Source organism: Hoplias malabaricus, chromosome Y, assembly GCF_029633855.1.
Source record: "Hoplias malabaricus isolate fHopMal1 chromosome Y, fHopMal1.hap1, whole genome shotgun sequence".
Lineage (NCBI taxonomy): Eukaryota > Metazoa > Chordata > Actinopteri > Characiformes > Erythrinidae > Hoplias > Hoplias malabaricus.
The window spans coordinates 47,928,698-47,954,613 of NC_089820.1; the positions used below are offsets into that span (position 1 = coordinate 47,928,698).

Genomic DNA, 25,916 nt, shown 5'->3' on the forward strand with positions numbered 1-25,916 from the left:
GTTCTGCTTTGGCAAAGCAAAAGCACTTTGATTTATGTAGCACTTTGTTGTTAGCACTCGCAGGCTCGCCTGTTGTGAACACACCGCTGATGAGTATGTGCATAGAGCAATTACTCATATTTGTTAATTAACTCCCGCTAACAATGTTTTCCTCCACATTGTGATAAAAATGCAGCAGATTGAACACAAATATGCCCCGTTATTTCATGTCTCCACCTACAAGCAATTAAAACAAAAATAATTTGCTGTCTATTGAGCCCTCGCTGGGAGGGGAAACTTTCGAAGCATACCAAATAACGGCCGTTTAGCCAGCACAGCCAGCAATCACACACTACTGATAGGCTTTTAAAGCTCTAATTAGCTCTCAACCTTGTGGCCGTCCGACGGCATCCCTCTAAAGCTTGCGCTGGAGAATTACTCCAAATATCGCTGCACTCCTCGGCTAGCCCTTCAGCCTCGCAGTCATTAGATACAAACACTCTCTCCTGCTGCTGAATCACTGAAGTTAGCCGCTGCTTTCCTCTCTCTCTCTCTGTCTCTCTCTCTCTCTCTCTCTCTCTCTCTCTCTCTCTCTCTCACACACACACACACACACACACACATACAAACACAGCCAGAGCACAAACAAACACTCTCCTGGCATCATGTCAGAGATTAAACACAGTGGTAAAATTTACTGAGATCAGATGCTAACATAGTACTGACACACACTAATTCATAGCCACAAACCTAACCATGACTCTCCATCATTGCAATGTTGTTGGAATGAAACTCCCATTTTCCCACTGAGATTGGACACACACAGACTGATGCTAGATGAGCATTGTCGTCCTAAGCATTACTGAGATTAGACTCGGTCTAATTCAACTTATGCACAAGTATTTTCCCTCCAAAAAGATGCAATTTTGTCCAAGATTCACTGATATTGGATGCAATTGTTTTGCTATTTCAAGGTCAGTATAAAATTAGCTACATGATGGTGTGCTAGATGTTGTGTTTGTTGTAGGGCTGGACGATATGGTTAATATATATATATATATATATAACAATATATTTCCTAATTTCGGTCAATGAGATAATTCAGATATCGTTATGAACAATAAAAAAGCCACAGAAAAACTGTCAAGAACTGAAAGCAACATCACCATCAAACAAAAACCTCTTGACTTTGTCAGTATTAATATTTTGTAATTAACTGATGGCAGTGCCCTGTAACGACGTAATGATGTAAGAAAACATTGTATCTAAGAAACTGTTGAATGCAATAAATGACAAAAAAACAACTATTTGTACATATGTATTTGTTGTTTTTATTTATTCATGTGTCTGTCCGGCTCATAAATATTCAGTAGCAAATTTAAAAAAGTAATTTCTCATAAAACATATTAAAATACCTTCAAATGTTGCTAGCTTTAAAGCTCTGGCCTCGAACACATTCACAGCCTGCTTGAGAATACATACACCAATTAGGCAATACATTACTCATGCATTATTTCTTGTACAGTAAATGCAGAGTCAGACTGAAACTGTCCATTTCTGTTTCTACTTAATCTCAACTACCTCTATTACAGTGGCCAAGGGACAGAGATAGAGCAGATAGCAATTTAATTGCCTTCAGCCTTTGACAGAACACAGATGAATAGGCTTCACTTTCTTTCTTTCTTTCTTTTTTTTGTGAGGGAGAGCAAAAATGGCTGATCACCAGGGTAATTACAGATACTGGAAGTCAAACAGAGTCAGTGTTTCCTTTCTCTAAGTCCCCTCTGCTGCCTCATTAGCTGCAATTGTAACCTTGTTGTTTTTTTATATCCTGAATTTACTACATTCCTCACAAAATGCTGGTGTGGACTGGACTGAGGGGTTGGAGCGAGCTTGTGCAAACACTGTCTTTATTTTCACGTTTTTTATTTCTTGAAGTCTCTAGTCTCCAGCGATTTAACGCATGAGCCAAGAAAGCAGGAGATGAATGCTCTCCTATGAGCCGTTTATTAGGGGTGAGTTAAAGGGGGGAATGGTTATAAAACAATACTCCATTGAACTCAGAGAGACTTTGCATTCAAGACCTTCTGCTACTGTTGAAGAAAGCAGCTGGTCTGCTACATCTGGTGACCCCAGGAAGACTGGACAAGTGAACACATACAGCCATACACTCACAACAGGCTGAAGTCTCGCTACAGCAGAACACTGGAGATCTGCTGAATTACACGCTATCCGGAGACTGTGTGTTTATTTTTATATGAGCACTGGCAGTACTTTAATAATTGAAATAAAGAGGTGCTCTGAGACTGAGAGAGGTAACAAGTGAGCTGTAAAACTTCCAAATTCATTTCACTCGAGCTGAACATTTTGTTGTTGTTGCTATTCTGCTACAAAGGTCTTGTCAGAGCGCACGGTCAAATGACAGCACTCTTCAAAAGTGACAACCTACCCGGCAATTCAAAAGGCGAGCTCACCACTTATTTCGGGCCTAAAAGTCACAGTAGACTGTGGAATAACACACACTTGAGAAAGACTTTTCTTTCAAATGTTTGTCCAAGAAGAGAGAGCAGAAGATTATAGGGCAGGTAAATCTCCCTTCATAAAACCCAAATGGTACACTGTTGAGTTAACCTTTCATACAAACAATTTTTTAAATGATTCTTGGCTTGGACATGAGGTACTTTTCTTCCAATTGTTTATGTAGATGTTCTGTATTTTATTAACACTGATACATAAAGGTTGCTATTTCTGCCAGTACTTTTCTCTGTAATCATGTTATTTGCTTTTATTTAGTACTAAGATTAATCACACAATAAGCCCTGAACTTATTCCAAATCCACCTCAGAATGAAATCCACAGTGTGTTGCTAAAACTAGGGGTGGGCGACATGGCACTAAAATAATATCAGGGTATTTCAGGGTATTTTTAGTGATAACGACATTTTTAGTGATAAACAACTTTTAATAATTAAGTGACTGTAAGATGTTAAGATGTAAATGTTTTAATTGTAAATCTGTCAACCTTTGATTAAACAGACAACAGTAACTTACCAAGATTGTGATTTGTACTCTGAAATAGTCATAAAAAAATAAAGCTAAAACTAAAAAATAAACACAAAGTGCAGAAAATGTAGTGCACGCAACTATTATACAGTGGAACCATTACTAACGAACTTTCCAAGATACGAACCGGGCATTTGAATATTTTTTGCCTCCACCAACGAACCATGACTCTAGAAACGAACCCAAGCCTCCGCCGAGGCGGTGGCTGGAAATGGCCACTGACCCCAATAGGCGAGTCTCTCAGTGCCCAGACTTGAGTGAGCTTTGAGGATTAGCAAATTGTAGTTTTAGCAATTTAGCATTAGTGTAAATAGCAGACATCGAAATGCGTGCTAAGTTAAGCCGTATCTACGCTTCGTCTCCCCACATTCACCCACCTACACTCTGTTATTCCACCCACCCCCCACCTCCCGTCATACAGCCAGTGCCTGTGTTACTCCTCCAGCCAGTCGTTTATTACTGTTACCACTGTATTTCTTTTTTATTTTTAGTAATGCTACATGTATTTTTTTACTAATCTGAGAGTTTTGTAAACATATATCAGTGCAAAAAGATGACTTTCGGGGTGGGGCTGGAACGCATTAATTGCTTTTCCATTATTTTAAATGGGGAAAATTGACTCGAGAAACCAACTTTTCTACTTACGAACCGGGTCACGGAACGGATCAAGTTCGTAAGTAGAGGTTCCACTGCAATAGATGCTGTGCTGAGTCAGTGTAGTCTGTCTGCTGGGGTTAGAGCTTACATTGGCTGTTGACCTCTCTTCGCTGCATTTTTGACTTCCCTTGTACTCAACTGGGTGCCTCTGCTTGAGCTGTTGAAACAGATGAGTATTTACCCATATATACACGCCCCCTAAAAGCATTATAAAACAGATCGTATTATCAAAGCGTGTACTCTCTCTAGTATCTCAAAATGATAATTCTGATCCTTTCAGAAAACAGGCTCATGATAAAAGGTGAGAGAAAGCTGCAAGTGAGCAGTCACAAGCTTTCATAAAACCACACGGCGTGTCTAAATTTTCACGCTCTCTCATAATGGCTGGTTAACCTTGCACAACTGTACTGTAACACTTTAATCAAAACCTGGTTAATGCTCAGATGATACGACGTAATCCTTCGGCAGCTTTCAGCAGCCACGTCAAGAAACACACAGAGAAGGAGCGTGAAAAAATGGAAGGAAAGAGAGAAAAAGATCTTACGGGTCTCTGGAGACGACTCGCTCAAGTCCAATTTACCTGTGCAATTTAAAGGAGCCGTGAGGAGGATGAGGAGCGTGAGGGTTGGGGAAGGTTAGCGATGCTTTTCATCGATCTGGCAAGTTAAGCAGTTATGTAGCCAAAGATGCCAAAGCGCTCAACACTAGCTGTCACCAAAGAACATCCATTTAAAAGTGAAAGCTTTTATACTTAAGAAAGCTTGTAAAGAGTGAGCAGTGTGCCAGTGAGTCTGGTAAAAGCGTTGTTTATGCTACAGCGAGAAAGGCCATTACAGTCCGTTTTTTATTATATGATTAAATGTACCAAGATATGTTTGGACAACTTTAAAGACAATATAAACTTCGCAAAGTTACTGCCTCACTTTCCTCCAAATAAGATATTGATTTAGTATCAGTTTTCACCTTCCTTGCCCTGGTGTAGACAATTAGCTGGACAGAACAAAGCTAATTTCAGATCTGACACAAACACTTACACGCCCTTCGCTGCTTGAAACATGGTCCTGAGCCGTGGTCTACCACTCTCTGCGTTCTAATAAGGGTTTCAATGAAAAAAAAGTTTTAAAGCCACTTATCAATAGAATACTACTAGAATCTTATGAGTAACCAGTAGGGGTCCTGAAGGGCTGAAAAGACTATTGTACTTGAGGCTTATGGAGAGACACCTCAAACTGTTCCCTAAATCCACCAAAGCCAAACCATTCATGACAATCACAGTGACAATCTTAATACAGAGTTGGATACTGGAGACTAGCTCAACATTCATAATGACGTGTGCTTTTCAACAGAGATACCTTTGATCAGAAAACGATGGATAATATTGGTTATCTACACTGCCACCTTACAACTCACCAATCATTAATTAATAATTAATTGATATCAATGCAAAAGTTGTAAACAGATCTGCCGTAATCATGAAATTTTAGCTGATGGCAAACTGTCTTATAAATACCCATAAAAATCTGATATATGGCCAATTATAACTATAAATAAATTCTGCAATTTAACACTGTGCGTGGCAGCCATAAACAGCCTCAAAGTGGGCAGCCAGTCAGTAGGTAGCATTGCCTATAGTAGAGAAGCTTAAAATGACTATGTGACTATAGTAATATCCTGTCAATGTTCATTTATTTTGTAGTTTGGCTTTGCATAAAGTAGTGCAGATGTTAAACAGTGAATATCTGCATCATATTGGACCCATATGCATAACATCTGGATCATACATATATTTATGATTGGCAGATACATACATTTATACAACCATGTTTATTGTAGGTTCATATTTTCTAGTAATAGTGGCTAGCTATATTAGTTCTTAGCTTATTACAACATTTTAGATCCAGACTAAACACGGCTCAAGCTCAAAATTACCTCCCGCTGTTCTCTAGCACCAGTCAGAATTCAGACGGCCTATTATGTTCATCGGTAAATGAGTTTTCCGCTTTCATTTACTTACATGCATTCGGCTCACCTTGACTGATAAGTGCAACCAGCTGACATTTGGTTTGTTGTGAGGTAAACACAGGATTTTGAACACTTACACCCAAGGGAAATAATTGTGGCCAAATTAACGAACTCTCAATAGCTGAAATACTTGCAATCAAATGATTATGTAATAACAGACCTGGTTCGAAATATCAAAACTGTGAAAAATAAATTTGCAATTTAGATACAGATCGTGGCATCAGCGTGGCTCTATGATTATAGCTACTCAGAATTCTTTTTGGCCAACCTGAGCAACCTTACACTCTTCAGTCTGTCAGCATCATTGGCAAAATCAATAAAGTACTTCTGCCTATGTTTCATGTTGCAATCAGGGCCATCTTTCTAAAACTCTTCAGCTCCAACCTGAGTGGTTTCTAAAGGCGAGGTAGTGGGAACGTATGCCCCCACCCCGTGTCAATACTTTCTCCATAAGCTCCAGATGGGAACCAGCTGCTCAGCCTCCCTAATATGACTTTATTAAAACCTAAATGCAACATTCAGTCGCTGCATAGTACAGAGGGACGGGCTGGTATTTTTGTTAAGGATGCTTCTGAGGCCAATAAAAATCACATCAGCAATGAAGCAATCACTGTACGATTTTTGGAAAGCAACTACAAAGCAGCCACTCTCTGCTTTTAATACGCGCATGAAATAAATATCAGCACTGAGGGAAACCATATGTTTCTATGAAAGGCTCACACTGCTTCAATCATCTTTTCGCATTTTTTTCTTCCCCAGAGTGAAGTTCATGCTCACCGAATCCTCTGGTTTTAGACTCTTTTCTTGTTTTTTTTTTTTGCTCAACATCAAAACCGAGAACGTGTCAAAATGGGTAACAACACGATCAGCCTCAAACCCTCTTTCATTTAGCCACATTAATAAAGAGAGGAGCTGGAAAAGGAAGAATCTGCACGTTGTCGGCTTTGCAGGAAACTGGAGGTTTGTATTACAATGGAAAAACATGCAGTCGTGGACACGAAAACAATTTCATGGTTGGTGAACTGGAAGACAGTGCAAACATGTGTGTGAAAGGTCCCTGTTTTCCTCCATGTGTCTGATTCACTATCATCTCAACACGTGCTGTAGTCAAATGATTAATTGCTTCGAGTAGTTCTGTCAAGCAAAGCCAAAAGGATGAGCTTCCAGGCTTTTAAAAACCAGCGTCCTTGGAGCAAGGGAGTACCAAGAAAGCCCGATTTTGTTCAGGCCCCGGCTGAAAAGATAACAGAGCATCTTTTACTAAGCGACTCTTGTGTCGTTCGGATGTACCAGACGTTTGACAATGAACATTTGGACCAAAGCGAAGGGCAGAAAGCCATCATGGAATCAACTGCATTAAAAAACAAAGCTTCATGATGATGATTTGGGGCTGTAATCTACATACAGAGATAAAACAAATCCTCTCAAGGGCAGGACTCTGACAACTGAGAAAAGAAGTGAGGGAATAAAAATGTGTGACAGTCCATGAGAGACAAAAAAGCAAGAAAATGTGCATAATATCTAACATTTCATTTAAAATTATGGCAAATTGCATTCCCGGGGAAAACAAAGGGTCCTTATTCTTATCAGTCTAATGCACTCCTATAAAAGATCCCATTAAAATCCTGGGAGAGGATGATGGTGCTTTTCCAATTTATATTAGCTCTTTTTGTAGAGACTATTAAAGTTTATTTATTGGGTGAAGATGACTTTAAATGGCATCGTATCTGTGCTCGGGCAGAATTGGATTAGGAGAGCGTTGGACATTACCCCGCTACCTAATAATTGCGGATGACGTTTTTGGAAGGAGGTTGGTGGGGGTTGTGGGTGGGGGGTGGTTGAATAGGGCTTGCTGGAGTATCAGTAACTGATGACCTTTCTAAGCCAATAGCAAACACACACATGGTTACCCAATTTCCATAACACAGCACCCAGCTGTGCTTGAGGACCTTTCCTGGTTGGGAAATCCCAGAGAATCGCAGGATGAGAAAAGATAAACATGGCAGAGTGGCAGTGGCGAAAGAATGTCAAAAAAGAACCTCTGGCCAATCCACACTCAAGCCCATGGCTTAATACGAAAGTGGTCCTACTTTTGTCGAGAAGGTGGGGCGAGGGGGGATAAAAAAAATTGGTTACTACCCCCAACACACCCCCCAGGTCATTCTTGGTGTGTTCTGTTTGCACATTCAAATGAGTCTTTTATTTACTCCCACTCTCTGAACTCTTTGCTCACTGAGCCCTACTAGTATTTGAACACCTGCTGTTTTTGTCGGTCCATACGGGGGCAAGCATGAGCCGCAGTGGATTGTGGGTGGGTGTAGCACAACAAGGAACAGCCAAACAAAAGACTAATATTCAGATCGGTATGATTTCACGTCATGATATCAGACACTTCGTTCTCCTGCCACATTAATGAGGCCACAGAGTTCTCTCTTGAGTCATCACTATAAATGGGTGTCAAAACACAGACTGACGACTGAGTGAAATAAAGAGGATAAAAATGAGTAGAACGAGTAGAAACAATTTGCCCAACTAGAAAACAAAACAGGTAATAGCTAGATATATTGCATCACTATCTGCACTGATAGTATCTCCATGGAACAAATTGGATATCGTGCACAGATCGCTTTTTAACTACCAGTTTAAACTGAACAAAGCTGAAATGGATAGGTATCTCGTGTCAGCCTTTGAAATAGAACTGTTGGTGTGCAAGGCCTAACATTTATGGGACGAAATACTTCTCGAGCAGAACACTGACAAATGACTGAGTAGTTCTTAGAAAACAGCACAGAGAAATCGCTGTTCCTGGGGCAATGAGACTGTTTCCTTTAATAAATCAGTGAGGTTGAAGTTGTTGGAGGGAAAAAAAAAAGCAGAATGAGGTTGGAAAGAACAGCCTTTTGAGCACTGAAAATATTGTTTTTAAATAATCATTAGACCCCTGCAGCTCCAAATATAGACCTAATTATTTGCACATTTTCAAAAGAGACATCTGCAAACTGTAGAAAGGATTTAGTTGGTGCTGCTAGTGAGATCTGGAAACACATTTGATACTGTTTCTCAAATGTCTACAATATTCATCCAATAACGGCTGGATCCTAGGGTGCACTGTTAACAGATGTTTCATTATGTTCTGCTTCTCTGGCTGTAAGGTCATAAAAATTTGAGTGCAATTACTAATCCAATTATAATTTCAGAAATTACATAAAAAGACCACTGACACAGGAAATCGCTATATACTGGTTTGCTGATTCTGCTAATTGGGACTGCAGATTCAAATGAGATGAATATATTCATTGGCTGTGTGATAGCAATCTCTTGGGACGCACTTGACTGAATAACCAGGTCTGCTGCCAAAATAATAAAAAAGACCGTCCTAGAGTATGTAGCATTTAAAAGGCTCATAAAAATGTCACCAGTTAAACTGACCAGGCCAGCCATCTGAAGTGGCTTATTATATGTGTACCTGATGTTGTTAAGACATGCAAATATATTTTCCATACCCTTCTAGGTAAAAGACAAGGGAGGTCCCAGGCTCAGCTAAACTAAAACAACATACAGCCAAGCTTACCACGGCGTTATCAGAGTTGTAACTGGAATATCCCATCACCAATTTGACCAATCATCATTCCATACTGAAATCTATTAAACAATGAGACTTTGAGGAGGGCTTTGGAAAAGGGCCAAGTTCTGAATTTCAGGTCGCTTCCCAACAAAAGGACAAGGACACTCTAAACCTTCTCCACATTGTTTCATTGGCACCAGTGCAATGTGAGCTTGTTCTCTTTGAGCTGCCAGAAAGAGGAGGACGAATTCCTGACTAAAAAGAGCTTTCAAAATCTTTGTCCAAAGCAATCTCAGAGGACGATCTGATGACACTTTTCAGCATCTCTTAATCAATGCTGCTTTTCTCTGCCTCCTTCTCTCTTACACTCTGTGAAACATTAACATGTATTACACACACACACACACACACACACACACACACACACACACACACACGTGTGTGTAAATGACCTAATGATATCCCGTGATAAAATAATGTAATAAGACCCCAGTTTCTTAGACCAAACAGACATTTGAACAGACACTCATTTGAAAGCAACCAGGCTACAGTCAGCCCTCAATGTTCACAGAGGTTAGGGGCACAGGACATTTGTGAAAGCAGAAATACATTAAATACTACTACTCTTAACACAGTTGACCACAATCAACACACAACATTGCACTGCAGCTGATTTCACTATATGAAGTATGTCTAAACATCAACCTCTACTTCAAGGGTCTTCACTTTCTTCTTTCTTTTGGCTCTTGGGATCTCTATCAGAAGCATTTAAAGCACTAGGATTTGGACCCATGGTTACAGATACGCCAACCACTGAGAGACAAATCACACATGTTCCCACCATAGTTTGCAACTGAAACTTTTTGCAAAGTTTAACCTTTTATTAATAACTTTGCATATACAGTAGTAAATGTATAACGTTGGTAAAAATCAATATTTGTCACGCCTTTATGTCTATGCGTGTCACCTGTGATGTCCTGAAAAAGCTGCAAAACTCCAAACATTTCCCATACAGCTAGTAATGGCAACCTGTCCATAAAAGAATAAAATCTGCGAAAGGTAAACCCACAAATGTGAAGCTCTGCCTATTTTTTCAAACAAACATAAAGAGAAAAATGAAGGTTTTGGCAGTTTTTGGCTTTATTTACCATATCCCTTGCTCTCCCGCTCTCTCCCATTTGTCACTCAATAGCCCCAAACTGTCTCGGGTTTCAGACCACAACCTACACACACATACATGAAGCTTAAGCCCACAGTCAGGAAGTTAATACCATGATACATAGTTAGCTTTGAACCCTCCAACACATAGTGAATCACAGTGAACATGCGTGTTTCATGTTCCAGTGCATGTGTGCATCTCAGCTGGAGCCTATAGATTGCCTTTTTAGTTCTGCAATGGATTTGTACTTCGAAAAGTGTTAGCACATGTGTCGAGCATTTACAGCCTTTGGTTTTAATAAATGTACACTCTTAAAAATAAAGTTTCTAAAAGTGGGTTCTTTGAGTTCATTGCATAGAAGATTTTTTTTGTTTTGCTTTTGTTCAAGTTTAAAAACCTTCATAATAGATATAGGTTCAAATCATTTGTTTTTCTTTACGTATAGCCAGGTCCAAATACTGCCAAATGATTCTTTGTAATGCTCCTATATATAAAACCATTGTCTTAACTCAAGAAACTGTGACCCATTTAAAGATAAAGACTAACAATGTAGTACACACTGTTGTTGAATAGCCTTAATTAATAAGCTTGAGAGTTTAAAGAGTTAAAAAGTACTATTCCTTATATATGTATATATATATTTATCCTCATCTGGTTTGTAGTCTTACTGTATCTTAGCACAGAGGACTATGGATAGTTTTATGCTTCTAGCTTTGTCTTTTTGAGTAATAGCTACTACCCTCTTCTGGTGAACTCCAATTCACCACCATGAAAGGAAAATTGATGATGTTTGAATTGTTTGATGTTAGCTTTTTTAACTATTGTAGAAGTCTATAATCAGTGGAGCTTAATAGGACATGAATAAATGAGCAAGCTGATCCTCAGAACATCAGAGAAATGTAAGAGAACTCTCTAGGCTCTTTACTCTATTCACACAAACACTTCCCTGCCATAAAAAGACAGTGGAACCAATCAGATTCGCCTCCATTTTTTCTCCCAACTTTGAGATTACTTTTGTGGTGGTTCCAGACCATGACAGCTGGAACAGAGGGTAGATTAACAGTATAAAGGTTCATGTTTGGTAAGATAATCAGAAGCAGTGAGGTTAAAGATGTGCTCTATAACAGCTGATCTCATCTGGCTAATGGCGGGTGTCAGCTCCAGATTAGCATAATTACTTTTATCAGCTGCACAACAGCAGTCTATAGATAATCAATCACATGGGAGATTATAGGTGAGTGCTGGAACTGGGTGAACAGACACTATCAATGAGGGGATTCTCTCTCAACCCATACATACACACTAATACACACACACATACTCAGAATGGCAGATTGGTCACATTACTGATACACTTGCAGTGGCCTTGGTCATACAGCACCACACGGGACACAAGAGTATTATCTTTGTGTTTCTATTGAACAGAGCAATCTCTCCGCCACACAAATCTCAGATTTATAGGATACATTTATAGGGTATATTTAGAGGATATATGACTACAACTGCTACCAGTGAGTGACTCTCTCGTCCTGGAACCACAATCGCATTACAGTCCAAGTTCATCTAGGACAAGAATCAATAGAGAGAGAGAGAGAGAGAGAGAGAGAGAGAGAGAGAGAGAGAGAGAGAGAGATAGCGAGAGAGATGAGCACTTCATTTGATTTCAGTTCATCTTTCTGAAGAGAATGTGATATGATTGGAAGGTCATTTCAGTGCGTGTCTCAGTGTAGTTCATCTTTCTGACATTTAATGTTCACTGAGTCCAGTAGTGGTACATTCACCAGCATCCACTTCTAGGGCATTACAAAGAGAGTGTCATGACTGTGACTTGGAACTTCATCCCATTGGTTCATTATTAATTTCAGTAATATAAGTTAATGATGGATGACTAAAGAAAAGAAAATGAAAGTGTACTATGTCCGTTGTGGGGTTTTTTTCATGAAAAACTTCATATTTTAGAAGTAACCGTGTTTTGTTTTATTTTAATAAATCAAAAAAATTAAAAAAAAATTTTCACGAACATTAAAATCTGTGTAATAATTTTAAGTCTGTGGTTTTATAAAGTCTCCTAAAATGACAGAAACCCAGGATGTTCTCTTCTTATATACACTGGGATGTTATTATTACTATACTTAAAACCACTTTATCATACTGTCCACTCTTAGTAGAAACACTATACAAAAATGTTAAGGCTTAATATTGGCTAAGTTGAGTGTATCGATTCAAATTTCACCATCTGTCGTCACATTATATGTAACATGACGTTGTTCTCTTGTTTGGCAAATCCTAAAGGCAACAATCTCTTCCACAGTTTACATTTTATGACTATCGAATATTATTAAGTGATGAAAAAATCTAAAATAACGTCTGGACGTTTTCCTGGACGAGCCCAGCTCGCATCAGCCTAAAGAAACATGAAGCAAGATCTTCACATCTGCTTCCTCTTCACCGAAATCTCCATCTAAAGAGCTGTCATTTGAAACCTGATCCCTGAAGCCCAAGGTTGTTTTCCTTTCAACACTTGATAATTCTGGCAACCAGCATTTTCTCTCACTGCAAATAGAAGGCCACTTTGTCTGGGCAGCCACCATGGCAACAGTTATCAGTGTTGTTGCAGTGTTGCTAAGGAAGTGTAGGAACCGACAGAAGACTGGAGCTAAAAAAGCTCAAAGGCAAAGAAACAATCCGAAACACTAGGTCTCTTTGCTGATGTGACATACACACAGCTGGCTTTCATAGGCAACTGAGACCAGCGCGTGAAGAAATTAATAAATAAGTAAAAGTTAAATAAATCTTGCATAGCTAGTCCCTGAATGCGTGGTACTCTCAATCTCTCTCTGTTCGACTTTGGGCTAAAAATATTGTCTTTTCTTTCTCATCTTCCTCTCTGGAATCGAGCAGAACTTGACAAATCCACCAAAATATTCTCTGGACTGACAGAGTGCATTTGGAAAAGGAATTGGAACATGTCTGAAACAGGTATTCACTTCTTTAAGATGTAAAACCGACCTGGATTAAGGATTAGTTTACATCAATCAAGCTTTGAGAAGAACTGGGCCACTGCGCTCTGTGCCCAGGGTGTGTTCATGTAAAGTAGTGTTTAGACAGGTGCAGAACAAGTGTATCTATGCAGATTTTGGGACAAGCACGTCGGTGTTTCTCTTATCGTCGCTGAAGGTATAGGTAGACTCAGGCACTATCATTCTGATTGATTTTCCTGCAAATTAATATCCTCTGTGGCTGTATAGAGTGCTATTAGCTCCATTACACATTTGAGTTACTCCATTAGCATTGAAAAAAATGAAACCTATTAAGCTGTTAAGTCATTTAACTCTTGGAGCCAGTCTCTCACACAGATTAAGGCTAAAACTAGACTACATTTGTATCACAAGTATAGAAACATTACTGATATTACTGAATTCCGAACTAGCCCCAATACCAATAAAATCAGCCCAACGTAGTGCTGGGTGAGATGAGCGCAAATCAATATCACGATTAAAGAACAGTTATTTTTGTTTTTGTATTTTTGACCCTCATAGTTCAGTGATGATGCTGGTACTGTAAATATGCTCCAGTATTAAACATGGGATATTTTTTCTAATGTTGCTGGGAGCTTGTTCCTCTCATGTGTTTTGAGCACTGTTTATATTTGGTGTGATTGTGCTTTGGTCGCTTTTCTCAGCGTTTACCACTGACTCCTTTTTGTTCAGTGTCCTCTTAATTATAGTCAAAACACAGCACGTCCAAACCACAGATGCTTTGTTTTTCTTTGCTACGAGCTGCTCGAGTCACTTGGTCGGCCTCATGCGTTTAGGTTGCTTCCATGTGGCAGAGAAGGGCAGAATCACATGACTACAGCTTGGTAGCGTGGTTTTAAAGGGACAGTACATAAACACACAGTGGGGACATAACAGAATACAAAAAAATCTATATAATCGATAGACAATATGATTAAATGCCCATCCCTAGCCCAACATGTTTATTATATACTGGAAGTAAACATTACTTGGTGTAATTCTCTGTGTCTTATTAAATAATATTAAAATGTATTATTCCGAGCTGCTGCAAATTATTAAATACTCTAGGCAAGTAGTATTGCACTTGAGATCTATAGTTATTAGAGTGGGGGATCTAAAGAAAGGGCTCAGGCAATTTAAAGTCAATAGAAATAAAGTAAAATAATAATAATTTTGTGAGCTAAATTAACTATTCTTGTAGAACTGAATGTCACTGACCACATTAGCTTGTTTGATAGCATGCTACAAGCAGCCCAACTAATTAGCAGGCTTCATCCTAAGTGTTTAATAAGACCTCTGAGATATTAGTCATGCATTAAAAACCCACTTATAATTGGGAGAGGTCTGTACAATGTGTTATATGTAATGGGCTGGAGGTTATCCGTTCCGAGCAACACCAGGAAACTATATTTACATTATAAAGTACAGGAATACGCTTGATCCACATTACATGTAAATGTAATGCAGTTAAAATAAATAAAGAGTTTATTGGTATGTGAATGTAAAATAACCTTAGATTAAGGGTCACTGCAAATTATTTCAGTTCAGAGTAAGTTCATAGGACAGTTCCTACATGTGTGGAGTTAGTATTTAGCATTACACTCTTATAAAGGAAAACAATCAGCCAGAATGTAGGTATATACTTTTCCAGTGTAGAGGGTGTATGACGAAATGATAGCAGCTGTGTACACTCTAACAGTGCAAACACAGAGAGGAGTGAGTTTAACCCCTGCATGCCTGACCCATCACAAAAGAGTGGTGTAGCCTCGGGGAAAAATGTGTGTGCCACAGCACGTCTGAATGGTTGTTTTTGTTTGCTTTTGTGCTGGGGTAACAATGTGTGTGTGTGTTTGTGTGTGTGTGTACATGGGAGTAGAAGGGTCTATGAGTTTAAATACCTTTGTAAATTACCATCTCTGATGGTTGTCACCTCATTTCCTTTTCTCTTTTGTTCTTTGTACAGGAGCATGAAATAACAGTTTCCAAAGGCTGCAATCAGGCCTTTGTTCCAACAATTCCTCCCTTACATTAAGTTGAAAAACTCCATTCTCTATTATGTGCTGGTCGATATGTGTAATTAATGACATCTTTCTGACTAGAGATTTGTATCAGGAAGTTTATTGTTGTTTTCTTTGGTTTAATTCTTCTATTATTTATATATTTAAATATTTACATTTCAGCTTGGGCAGCTACAGACATCAACTTTAAAACACAATTGCAAATAAATAGTAGGTTCCCCTTTAAATCTGGTTTCTCTGAGGCTATAAGTGCAATGATATTGTATTACTATTGGTAAAAGACTTATAATTAATGATAAAGATCAATAAATCCATGGCTAACTATTGTCATGCATCATCCTTCCAATATCTAATCCGGGAAATGACACTAAACCCAAGCTAATCCTGATAGCATAATAAAGACTCCAATCCCTTCCTTTTGTTTGTAATGTATTTATGATTTGTTCAATATGTTTTGGTGAACAGAGAGGAAAATAAATTATTGCTTGTTCCACTGTACTCCTTTTCTGAGGCAATTTGTCACGAGTGTGTGTACACACTCGCCATCTGTTAGTACAAACCCTCACTAGAACACACACACACACACACACACACATACTTCCTGACACAAAGTCCAGTGGTGTCGCCATGGAGAAAGAGAAGCACAAAGAGAAACGTCCATTCTTGCATAACTGAATGAAGCTTTTCATTAGAGATGGAGGTGGGGGAGAATGAGAGAGAGAGAGTGGGAAAGAAAGAGAGAGAGAGAGAGAGACAGAGAGAGAGAGAGAGAGAGAGAGAGAGAGAGAGAGAGAGAGAGAGAAGGCCAAAAATGCTGACAATCACCAAACTCTGGCCAAACCCAGCTCAGAAAAACGCTGTCTCATTATTTGTAATATTATTACTTGTATCTCGTCCTTTACAGACATTTTCTTTGGCCAACCTGACCCATCATTAATAAAGCCAAGATTAACAATTGCGTACTTGAACAAACTCATTAATTAGCTATTTGTGCACACGATTCAATCTACTGTGAACTAGTAGAGGGCACATTTGGACACATCATGGTAAACCTCACATACAAATATAACTAGTCTTCCTAATGGCTTCCATATGACCATAAGGCTAGAGCTGTCAGTTTAGTGGGTCAAGTCTGACTTTGTCAGTCCAGCATTGTTGTAAAACACAGGCTAAACAAATCAAAAGGCCCTAGTGTAGTATACTGACATTCAGAAGCTCTTGAAAACAACCAGAGATCCCATGGCACGCATTTGAGCACACAAGTTATAGAATTCCACTTGACTTCCAGCAAAATGACATTACCAAAACAGAATCGTCCGAAACAATGTAGGCATGTGTTCGCTTAAGCCTTTCAGAAGTGGGCCATTTTTCTTGTAAATTTCCTTTGACTGCTACCACATGTGTGCTCTGTCTAAACTGGATGCTTGAGCCCAAAACCACACTCATTTACCCCAGGACCATGGTGCAGCGAACCGGCCCACAGCAGCCAATCAGCAGACTTGTGGACTGGGGCCTTTAACTTGATCCCCGAAATCCCGCCAGAGCCCGTCAAATCCTAAACCACACAACCAGCAGTAACTCAGACCTAATAATGTACCTCAGGGTAATTCATTCTGAATATCAAAAGAAAAAAAATCAGAAATAACAGTTTCATGCTGCCAGTGAACTGCCAGTAAACTGTGATTGTGGCCCTGATTTCTTCCTTAATCCCAGTGCCACCACATTACAACTCTATTTCCTTTCGCTCTGTGTCTGAGGGCATTTTAACTGAGGATTGAGAGAGTCCCTCATTTCGCACCCCCTTTCATCTCATATCTCCTTTCCTTTTCTCCTCATCCAACTGTCCAGCGTCAGCCACAACTTCATTAGACCTGAGTGCGGAGCCTAATTAAGGTCCTTGCCATTCATTTTGATACGGCTATAGATTTAAAGCAATCTGTGACTTTTTCAAAGAGCTTTGGACTTTGCAGGCATTAAAATGGAATTAAGACAGAACTTCTGTAAAAGAAAAAAGTGATTTGAATAAGAGCTAAAAGACTTTTTTAAGACTTGAACCACCTAAGGCTGTTGGAAGTGATACAGCGTGATCAAAAGTAGAATATCAACACAAGAAGTGTTTAAATGACTGCAATACGGCCAACTTTCTAATCCCACAAATAATGAGAAAGTCTAAGTGACCTATATTACACTACTAAGGCATCCTTGAAAATGCCCTGTAACCAATGGATGATTGGATATGTTTCTAGGGCACATCTGTGGGAATAAGCTCATACCACGTTTATCAAGTGCATATACGACCTCTTTAAAATGTATTATATAGTTTCCATATGTCATGCATATGCATGCTGAAATATGCCAATATACCTTCATTCATTTAATTTAAAAGAGACTTATTTAACATTCGTCCATTCATTCTCTTTAAACACTTATCCAGTTCAGGGTCACGGTGAGTCCGGAGCCTACCTGGAATCATTGGGCGCCAGACAGGAACACACCCTGGAGGGGGCGCCAGTCATTTGCAAGGCAACATACAAATATTCACACACACACACACACTCACACATACGGACACTTTTGAGTTGCCAATCCACCTACCAACATGTTTTTGGACCGTGGTAGGAAACCGGAGCACCCGGAGGAAACCCACGCGAACACAGAGAGAACACCACATTTAACATGTTTTCCTCAAATTAACACAGCCCTCTGTGGTCTTAATGAAAAATATATGTGTAACACTTTAGTCAAAATAACTGTCGGATCAAACAACATAGCACTTTTCCTACCCTCTCTAAACAGCCCCATTCAGAACGACTGGTTTCGGGGCCTGTTCCTTTAAATGAGACTGAGCCTCTGTTCACTCCAAACGGCAGAGACCAGGAGTAAAGAGCAAAGAGCAGAAAAGCTGTTTTTAGTCCTTTTCACTGTTTTCCTTCTTCTGCATTATTGTTTTTGCCATATTTAATCTGTACATGTATTTCTATGCTCATTGTCTTTGTTTTGCAATCAATACAGGCCCAGCACTGTGATTACTGAATACTGAAGTGTCCTCTATCTACATTAGACACAGCATAAAGTCAGAAATCCATTACTTTGAGACTTAATAAAAAAAACTAATTTAAACAACTGTTTTATTGAACCGTTTGTAGGTTGTGATAATAATGTAAAGGTTACAATTAATGTAACCTTTAAAAATAATATAGGACACTGTATACAATTCCATTATCTGGTTTCAGTTTTTGTTCTCAATCAGTACAGCAAAACTAATAGTTATGTTGTCTGAAAATAATAACAGTTAGGGGTTGTGATATGGTTCTAAAATTATATCAGGATAAAATATAAAGTAATATCAGGATATTTCAGGGTATTTTGGCGATAACGACATTATTGGCGATATAAAAAAACACTGAAAAACACTTCTATTTATTCCAAGAACACACCATTGAAACAAAATCAATGTTACACTAATATTAATTATAGTAAATTAAATCTATTTAATATATCTCAATAGTATGACATGGTTTTATATATATATATATATATATATATATGTATATTAATTATTACAAATGTATCAATCTGTAAACACTTGCTTATTTTGTAAACTGTAACTTACCAAGATTCTGATTTTGTATAAATCAATAATGTATCCTATAAATCTACCACACAACCAAACTGCAGAGAATTGTGTGTGCACATAAATGGCCAACAAAAACAACTATACAAGTAAACCTTCACAGTAAATCACAAAACAAACACAACTGTGCTGAGTCATTACGTAAACAAGTCAGAATATAATGATTATCACGTGTTCATTTTTTATAACATTTTAAAAATAATGACGATGTTATCGCGAATGATACGATATGGCACAGATCTGAACTTTTCTCCCATAAAAGACACAGAATACAACCTGTGTCCATCTCTAGCTCCCCTAACTAGTCTCTCTTCATTTCTTCTTCCAGTGCCTTGGAAACAACATCTGACAGACAGGGGAAAATGGCACAGTAGGACTTCTACATTCGTTCTCCTACTTCTAGTACTGCAGGGCTGAGTGACATGACAAGTCATTATGCCCTGTGTACAAAAGGACACTTCCATGTTTTGTGTTCTACTGCTCTATAAAAGAGTAGAGATGGAAGCAAAGTTAAAGTAGAGCATAGAAGTAGAGTTTAAGAATGGTATCTGGTTAATAATCTGGTTATTAAAGATTACATACATGACAACTCCACTTAAAGGCAACAGAAACACTAAGTAGTGTTCCTTAACACAGAATTGTAAAACAAACACATTACTGCAGCTTCAGTAGTCCATTTGTGAGTATTAGACCAGCAGTTACACCACAATGCTCCTGATGTGGTGTTTAAATTCATGTAGTTGGACCCATGCCTTAGCTCTTCTAAATGAACTGGAGGGGGATTTGTTCCTCTGTGTGGCGCATTTATCAGTCGTTCGGAAAATCTTTCAGATCACATCACACACTTTTATCATCTCATCTTTTATCACAGGTTGGACACTATGCCATCAGCCTACAAAGAGTCTGAAAAGACTGAATGTACTTTTCAGACTCTGCTGTCGTTTGGATACCTGTGAAAGTGCTTGGGAACCATGCTGATCTTTCTGTGAAAACTTTACTCAAGTGGCTCAATGGCAACATTTCCAGAGGGCTCTCACAACACTGAGGCCCCCAAATTACACAACTGCTCCAATGAAAAACATTCCGATCATATCAACCCTGATGTGGCAGGGCAGCACAATCCTCTCATTGTCCAGTAACAGGAGCTCTCAGCTCTTTGTTTGGGAGGCTCACATAACTACTGGTTTACGTGCGTGTAAATCTCTTCTTAATCAGCCATCATAGCCTTAATGCAATTTGACACTCTTCATTACAGTGTGGATTAAGTTTTAGTACAAGCAGTCTCGACATTACATTGTACTTATTTTCTTTGTAACTACTAGTTGTCCCAAAGAAAGTGGAGGAGACTTTGGCAAACATTTGGAGAAAGAGTATATAAAAGGTGAACAAAATGGCTTTGAAAGTATTTCAGCACTATCATAGTAGTATTTTAGTATGCTCTTGGGCATACTGTGGAAATCATTAATATTAATAACTACCCAACTGCTTATTTGTTACAAATAGAGCATGATTAATGCCTATTTATTAGAACAGAAGGTTTTGCAAGGTTGTCTATTCAATATGGCATCACTAGAAATAATTGTGAAAATACTGCGCATAATGGAAGTATTGTGATATTAATTTCTGCCATATCACCCACCCCTAGAGCACAGTAAAGTAAGGTAAAGTGCATCTGTGGTTAATCTGGCTCTCTGTTTCGCGAAAAACTACCCACATAGTCACCTACAGTCTACGATGAATGTTTTCACTGTTAAAACCAATGCGCTGAAAGCACCTGATTCAAAGATGTAATGGAAAATATGGAGCATCGGAATTACAAGCAAACTAAGTTAAGCTGAATAACAAACTATGAAACCAGTATTCACTACATTCCTGTCGGTGCGGAAAAAGATGTTTTCACTTAGAAGAAGCCAAAGAGAGTCAAGTGCATTTATGGCAAGAACTCTTCCACCTGCTTCGCTAACTCACTGGTGCAAATTCAGAAAAGAAGTGGGAGGAGGAACGTGTCCCCTCCACTTTTGAAATTACACAAAATACTTGTAGAAGCTGCAGGGGTCATTTAAATGTGCAAATGAGTTTTTAAACACAATACAGTATAAAAACTAAATTCAAAACAGTTTACTTTTCACTTTAGTTAAAGCTAGTAACCACAAAAACAAAGAAACATTAACTTGTCTCTAGAGACATTGCCATACTATGAGCATTTTTTGACTTGTATCAATATAAATATTATTAGTCACACTTTTCTGCTTCATTACCATCAGGTTTAATATTTTGTTACGAATAACAGAACTCAGATCAGTTTATGCAATTCAGTAAGTGGACACACAAAACTGCTTTTGTAACAGGCAACATGCAAAGCTTTATTCTTCCCTTTGATAACATTGTTTGTGAACATTTTCATATGTTGCAAAAGTTTGTGTGCCCTAGTTCCCACTGCACCCAAACTACAGTTTATTTCATTCATTAAAAATATTAGAAAAGCAATGGTGTATATATAGAAACCTCTGCATAAAGCATGACACATGATATTTAACGTTGGTTAAATTCGAACAGGATTTCGAATAGAAACAGCGTGTCGCTGTAGAGAATGAGCAAACAACTTAATTTACCTTAGAAATGCAGGCTACAATTACAGCAAAGGTCTCCAAACTTTTGCATACAGCCTATAACACTATTTAAAAGTGCCCCAAAAAGCCTACTTTGCTGACAGTGTTAAATTCCCGTTGCTCTGACTGTGACTGGTTCCCCCTCCTCTGGCCAGGACCACATTTGCACCCCTTTCATACTGATAATAAGATGCTGATCAAACTCTACTGACCACGTAACGACTTTCTTTCCGTAGTAACATTACTGTATTACCCCAGGTCATGTTTAGCCCGCTACCTCTGGCTCTTACACTGATGTGACCGAGTGTGCAGCAAACTTTAGCCCACCAGTGTGTTAAAGAGGAGAACGAAGAGGTGGAAAACCCAACTCCCCTCACCTTGTTGTAGCCATAGTAGCCCAAACAGTGGGAGAAATCCAGGCTCTCGGGGTGGTTCCCCGGATAAAAGCGTACATCCATGTTTCCCGCCTCCTGCACGAGGGAGCAAGCGCTAGTCCCGGTTTACAATCCGCGTAAGCGATAGATAGAGGAGAGAAAGAGAGTGGGAGAGAAAGACACTGCGAACGAGGCTGTATACGAGCGGGAGAGAAAGAGAGAACGGAGGAAAGAAAGTTGTAGTAATCCTGGTCTACACGAAGACGTTGGTTGAGTATAATGTTTGGACGAAAAAAATACAATGTTCGTCTGTTTAAGCGCCAAACCGCTGAACACAAAGAGCACGCGACCGGCGAGGTAACCTCCACTTCACTCAGTCTTCAACGGACTGACAGAAAAGTAGTGGGAAAACAACGAAACACTGAGGAAAAACGGACAAAAACACGCCGTGTGGTAGTTTTCCCCAGTTCAGAGTAGCGTCTCTGTGAGCATCAGCGCTCTTCAAAAGCCAGCGTCTTTTAACCAAATTAGCCCCTGTGGTAGTTGGAGTTTGGAGTCGCCCCGCCACAGTCCGACATTATCCTCCAGTTCCAGCCTTCAAGCCCCTCGCTAGAAACTTGTGAGGGGTCTCAGTTAACATTAAGGTTACTGCGCTCTCAGTGTTCTCCTCGCTACATCAATCTCCATCAGCCTGTTGTTCCTAAAACAGAATGAACCACAGAAGCGCGCCGCCGACCGTGACCACGCCTCCAGGCGGACATAGCCACGCCCCGTGAGCCACGCGACCACGCCCCTCCACACAGTAATGACAACAGAAACATACAGGGAAGAGATAAACATGGCTGACAGCTAAGCCCTTCATAAACAGTTATAGACATTCAGTGTGTAAATCGGACTTGGTTCTACTTGCTCCTTTTTTCTTTTGTCAAATCTGATAACGGGTTTGTTAAAATAAAGTTTGTTACCTGTTGACAAAAATGTTAAAGGGGCAATAACTTACTTGAATATAATTTTTACATTTGTGTGTTTTTTGGTGACAAAATCATTGTTCAGAAGTCTGTTTTAACACAAATTCCCCCCCTACAAGACTTCCTTTTATTTTATTTATTTATTTATTTTTGTGCACCTTTAAGATTGATAAACATCTCCAAAGTTTGTAGACACTTGGAGTGTATTCAGCAAAACATTGTTTTTAGAGTTGAGCCCAAAGTGTACTTAAGGCCAAAGAGTGAGTCATTTAAAAGTACTCTCTCCTACTTCTATTTCCACTGGTAAGGCTTGACTTTGGCCTAGCTACATAGGGTTAAGTAAGAAATTCTGCTTTGTATTTGTTTTTTTCCAGAAATTAGGAATATTATTCAGTCGTTTGTCTTTCTTTACTAGAATAACACATATTTTATATTTCTGGGAAGGCTTTAGCCTAAGTTAGAACATTTTTGTGAGGATTTGATATCAGTCTAACTCAAATTCCAGACCTCACAGATCCACTGTTTGACTGCTGGAGGGCTTTTACACACCTTTAGCCCATGGTTGACACTCAGCCTAGTTCCCCTAGGTTAATGTATTGCTGCTTGGGATCATCCCATTTGTTTTATCCTTCTCTATGGATATTTTATATTTTAACTAGGTGTACTCAAAAGTATCTGACCGACAATGTCTTTTTCAAATACAATGCATCTGTGTGTTCAGAATCTAATTTAATAAATTCATTATTTGAGTGTCAGTCCATTTTATATATTTGATTTGATACTTTGATTACCTGCTTCCTATAAATAATTTCTAACACAGATTGCAACCCTAAGAAAATATATTTGCATCCCCTCCCAGTGGAAACAAATATTTGATGATTGTTTTACAGCTTCCCGCAATAACTCTTGTATCTTCTTCCTAGGGCAAGTGGAACTAGTGAGGAGCAGATTGGTTCCTGAGATGTTGTATCGTAAACTCATGTGATGTATTTAAATTTTAAAACTGGGTGTGCAAATCAGAAGCAGGTGGTTTGCATTTGAATGGGTCACTTCCTCTTCAGCCTTTCCAAAGAAGTCCAAACTACTTTGTAAATTTATCTGTAGACAAACCAGGAATGGAGTGTTTTAAGATAGCCCTATTGAATAAACATTGATGAAAAGAAACATTAATACCAAAGAAATAACTTTAATGTCATTTAACACGTTGTGCCCCAACCTCAATAAATAAATAATATGTGCTGAATTGAGAATGCAGAGAAAGTGCTGGATGCTGGGAAATCAGATGCTGTAACCCTCAGAGCCTTTGGCCATCAGTAGAGTCATGTTGTTAATAAATACAGTCTTAATACTGGTTGTATTTCTTACTTTGCAAGTATTCCAGATTTTAAAACGATGCCCTTACATTGTTAATTGTTTAAATTCACAACAATATCACTGACCAGTAGGTAGACAATAGACCATTAGGCCATGTCTTTACAGGTTAGGCCTTTAGGAGCTAATATGAAGATTCAGACAGAAGCTCCTCTTTATTCACAACTATTGAAACTGCTATGTGACATTTGAAATGACTAAATATGATAAGTTTAAAATAAAACATGTAATACATTTCACATACAGTGTAACATTTTATGATGCTAGGAGAAAATAACAGTATTATATATATAAATTTTCCTCATTTTAAATATGTGTAGCCCAAATTAAGAGCCCAACTCTAAAAATCATTCAGTTTACTCTTGACAGACAGAGAGTGATATAGAAAGAATACAAAATGTATGTGTGTGTGTGTGTGTGTGTGTGTGTGAGAGAGAGAGAGAGAGAGAGAGAGAGAGTTAATGTGACCACCATTACTGAATCAAACACCCATGTCCATGCAGGTTGATATCATTCCCTGATGTGACCACAAGGGGCAGGGAATTGAAATGTAAGCTACACAGTAGTCATTATCATTTAATAAATTCACTTGGGGATTGGAGAACCTATCCATGAGGCTACAATAGTAATGTATGTGTATGGACAAGGCTTCCAGTAATGTTTAATTATAATATAATTTATAATAATAGTTGTTACTGTCAGTTATATAAAGGTTGGCACAATGTGTAATTTCCCAGTCATATCTCTTTGTCAATTCAGTTCTACAAAAAAACATGAATTTAAAACTATTTTTGTAGAAATATTTATAATGAACTTGAGCAAATATTTTTGTTATTATTAACATTAAAACAAACACATTAGAAGTGCACACTCAAAAACTCATCATTATTAAATATATTAAGAGGACAATATTTGATATGAAAACACTCTTTTGGGAAGGCTTAATGTTAGATCATTTCTGTGTGGATTTGATGGCATTCAGCCACAAGAGCTTTATTGATGTCAGATACTGATATTGTATGATAGCCTTTGGCTATGAAAAGTTATTCTGGCTCATCCAAAATGCATTATATGAGGCTCCATCATTCCTTAGCCCAGTGCATGGTGCTGGTTTATATCTCTCCATCTATCTACAGGTATTGGGCTGGGTGATATTAGACTCATGTGCAGCTGCTCTAAAGTGTTCCATTCCAGTAAATGTTTTATTAAACTGTTTATTGAAATGCAATGCATTGAAAAGTGTGCTTAAACAAGTGCAGTTTAAATAATGCGCATTGAAGTATCAGCTCCAGTCTATCTGTCAAAGCCTGTCCAGTCTTATAGTGCATCACTGACAGAGGCATCAGAATGTATTAACGTGTCAAAGAGAACTGTGTCAAAAAGTATCATGACAGCATAAGCCAAACATGGAAAAACTGCCCAAGGAAAGAAGAGTAGTGTCTGAATGTGGAGGGTTGTGTGTAGACCACCACTTCAACCGT

General features: G+C 38.6%; 1 protein-coding gene across 1 annotated transcript in view; it reads right to left on the reverse strand.

The window, feature by feature from the left end:
* Positions 1-22,775, reverse strand: part of LOC136678808 (TOX high mobility group box family member 3-like) — a 72,137-nt gene extending 49,362 nt beyond the window's left edge. The window contains exon 1 of the mRNA XM_066656948.1: positions 22,100-22,775. Within this exon, the coding sequence (XP_066513045.1) occupies positions 22,100-22,180 (81 nt within the window). The 5' untranslated portion in view covers positions 22,181-22,775. The remainder of the gene's footprint in view (positions 1-22,099) is intronic.
* Between the last annotated feature and the right edge of the window lie 3,141 nt (positions 22,776-25,916).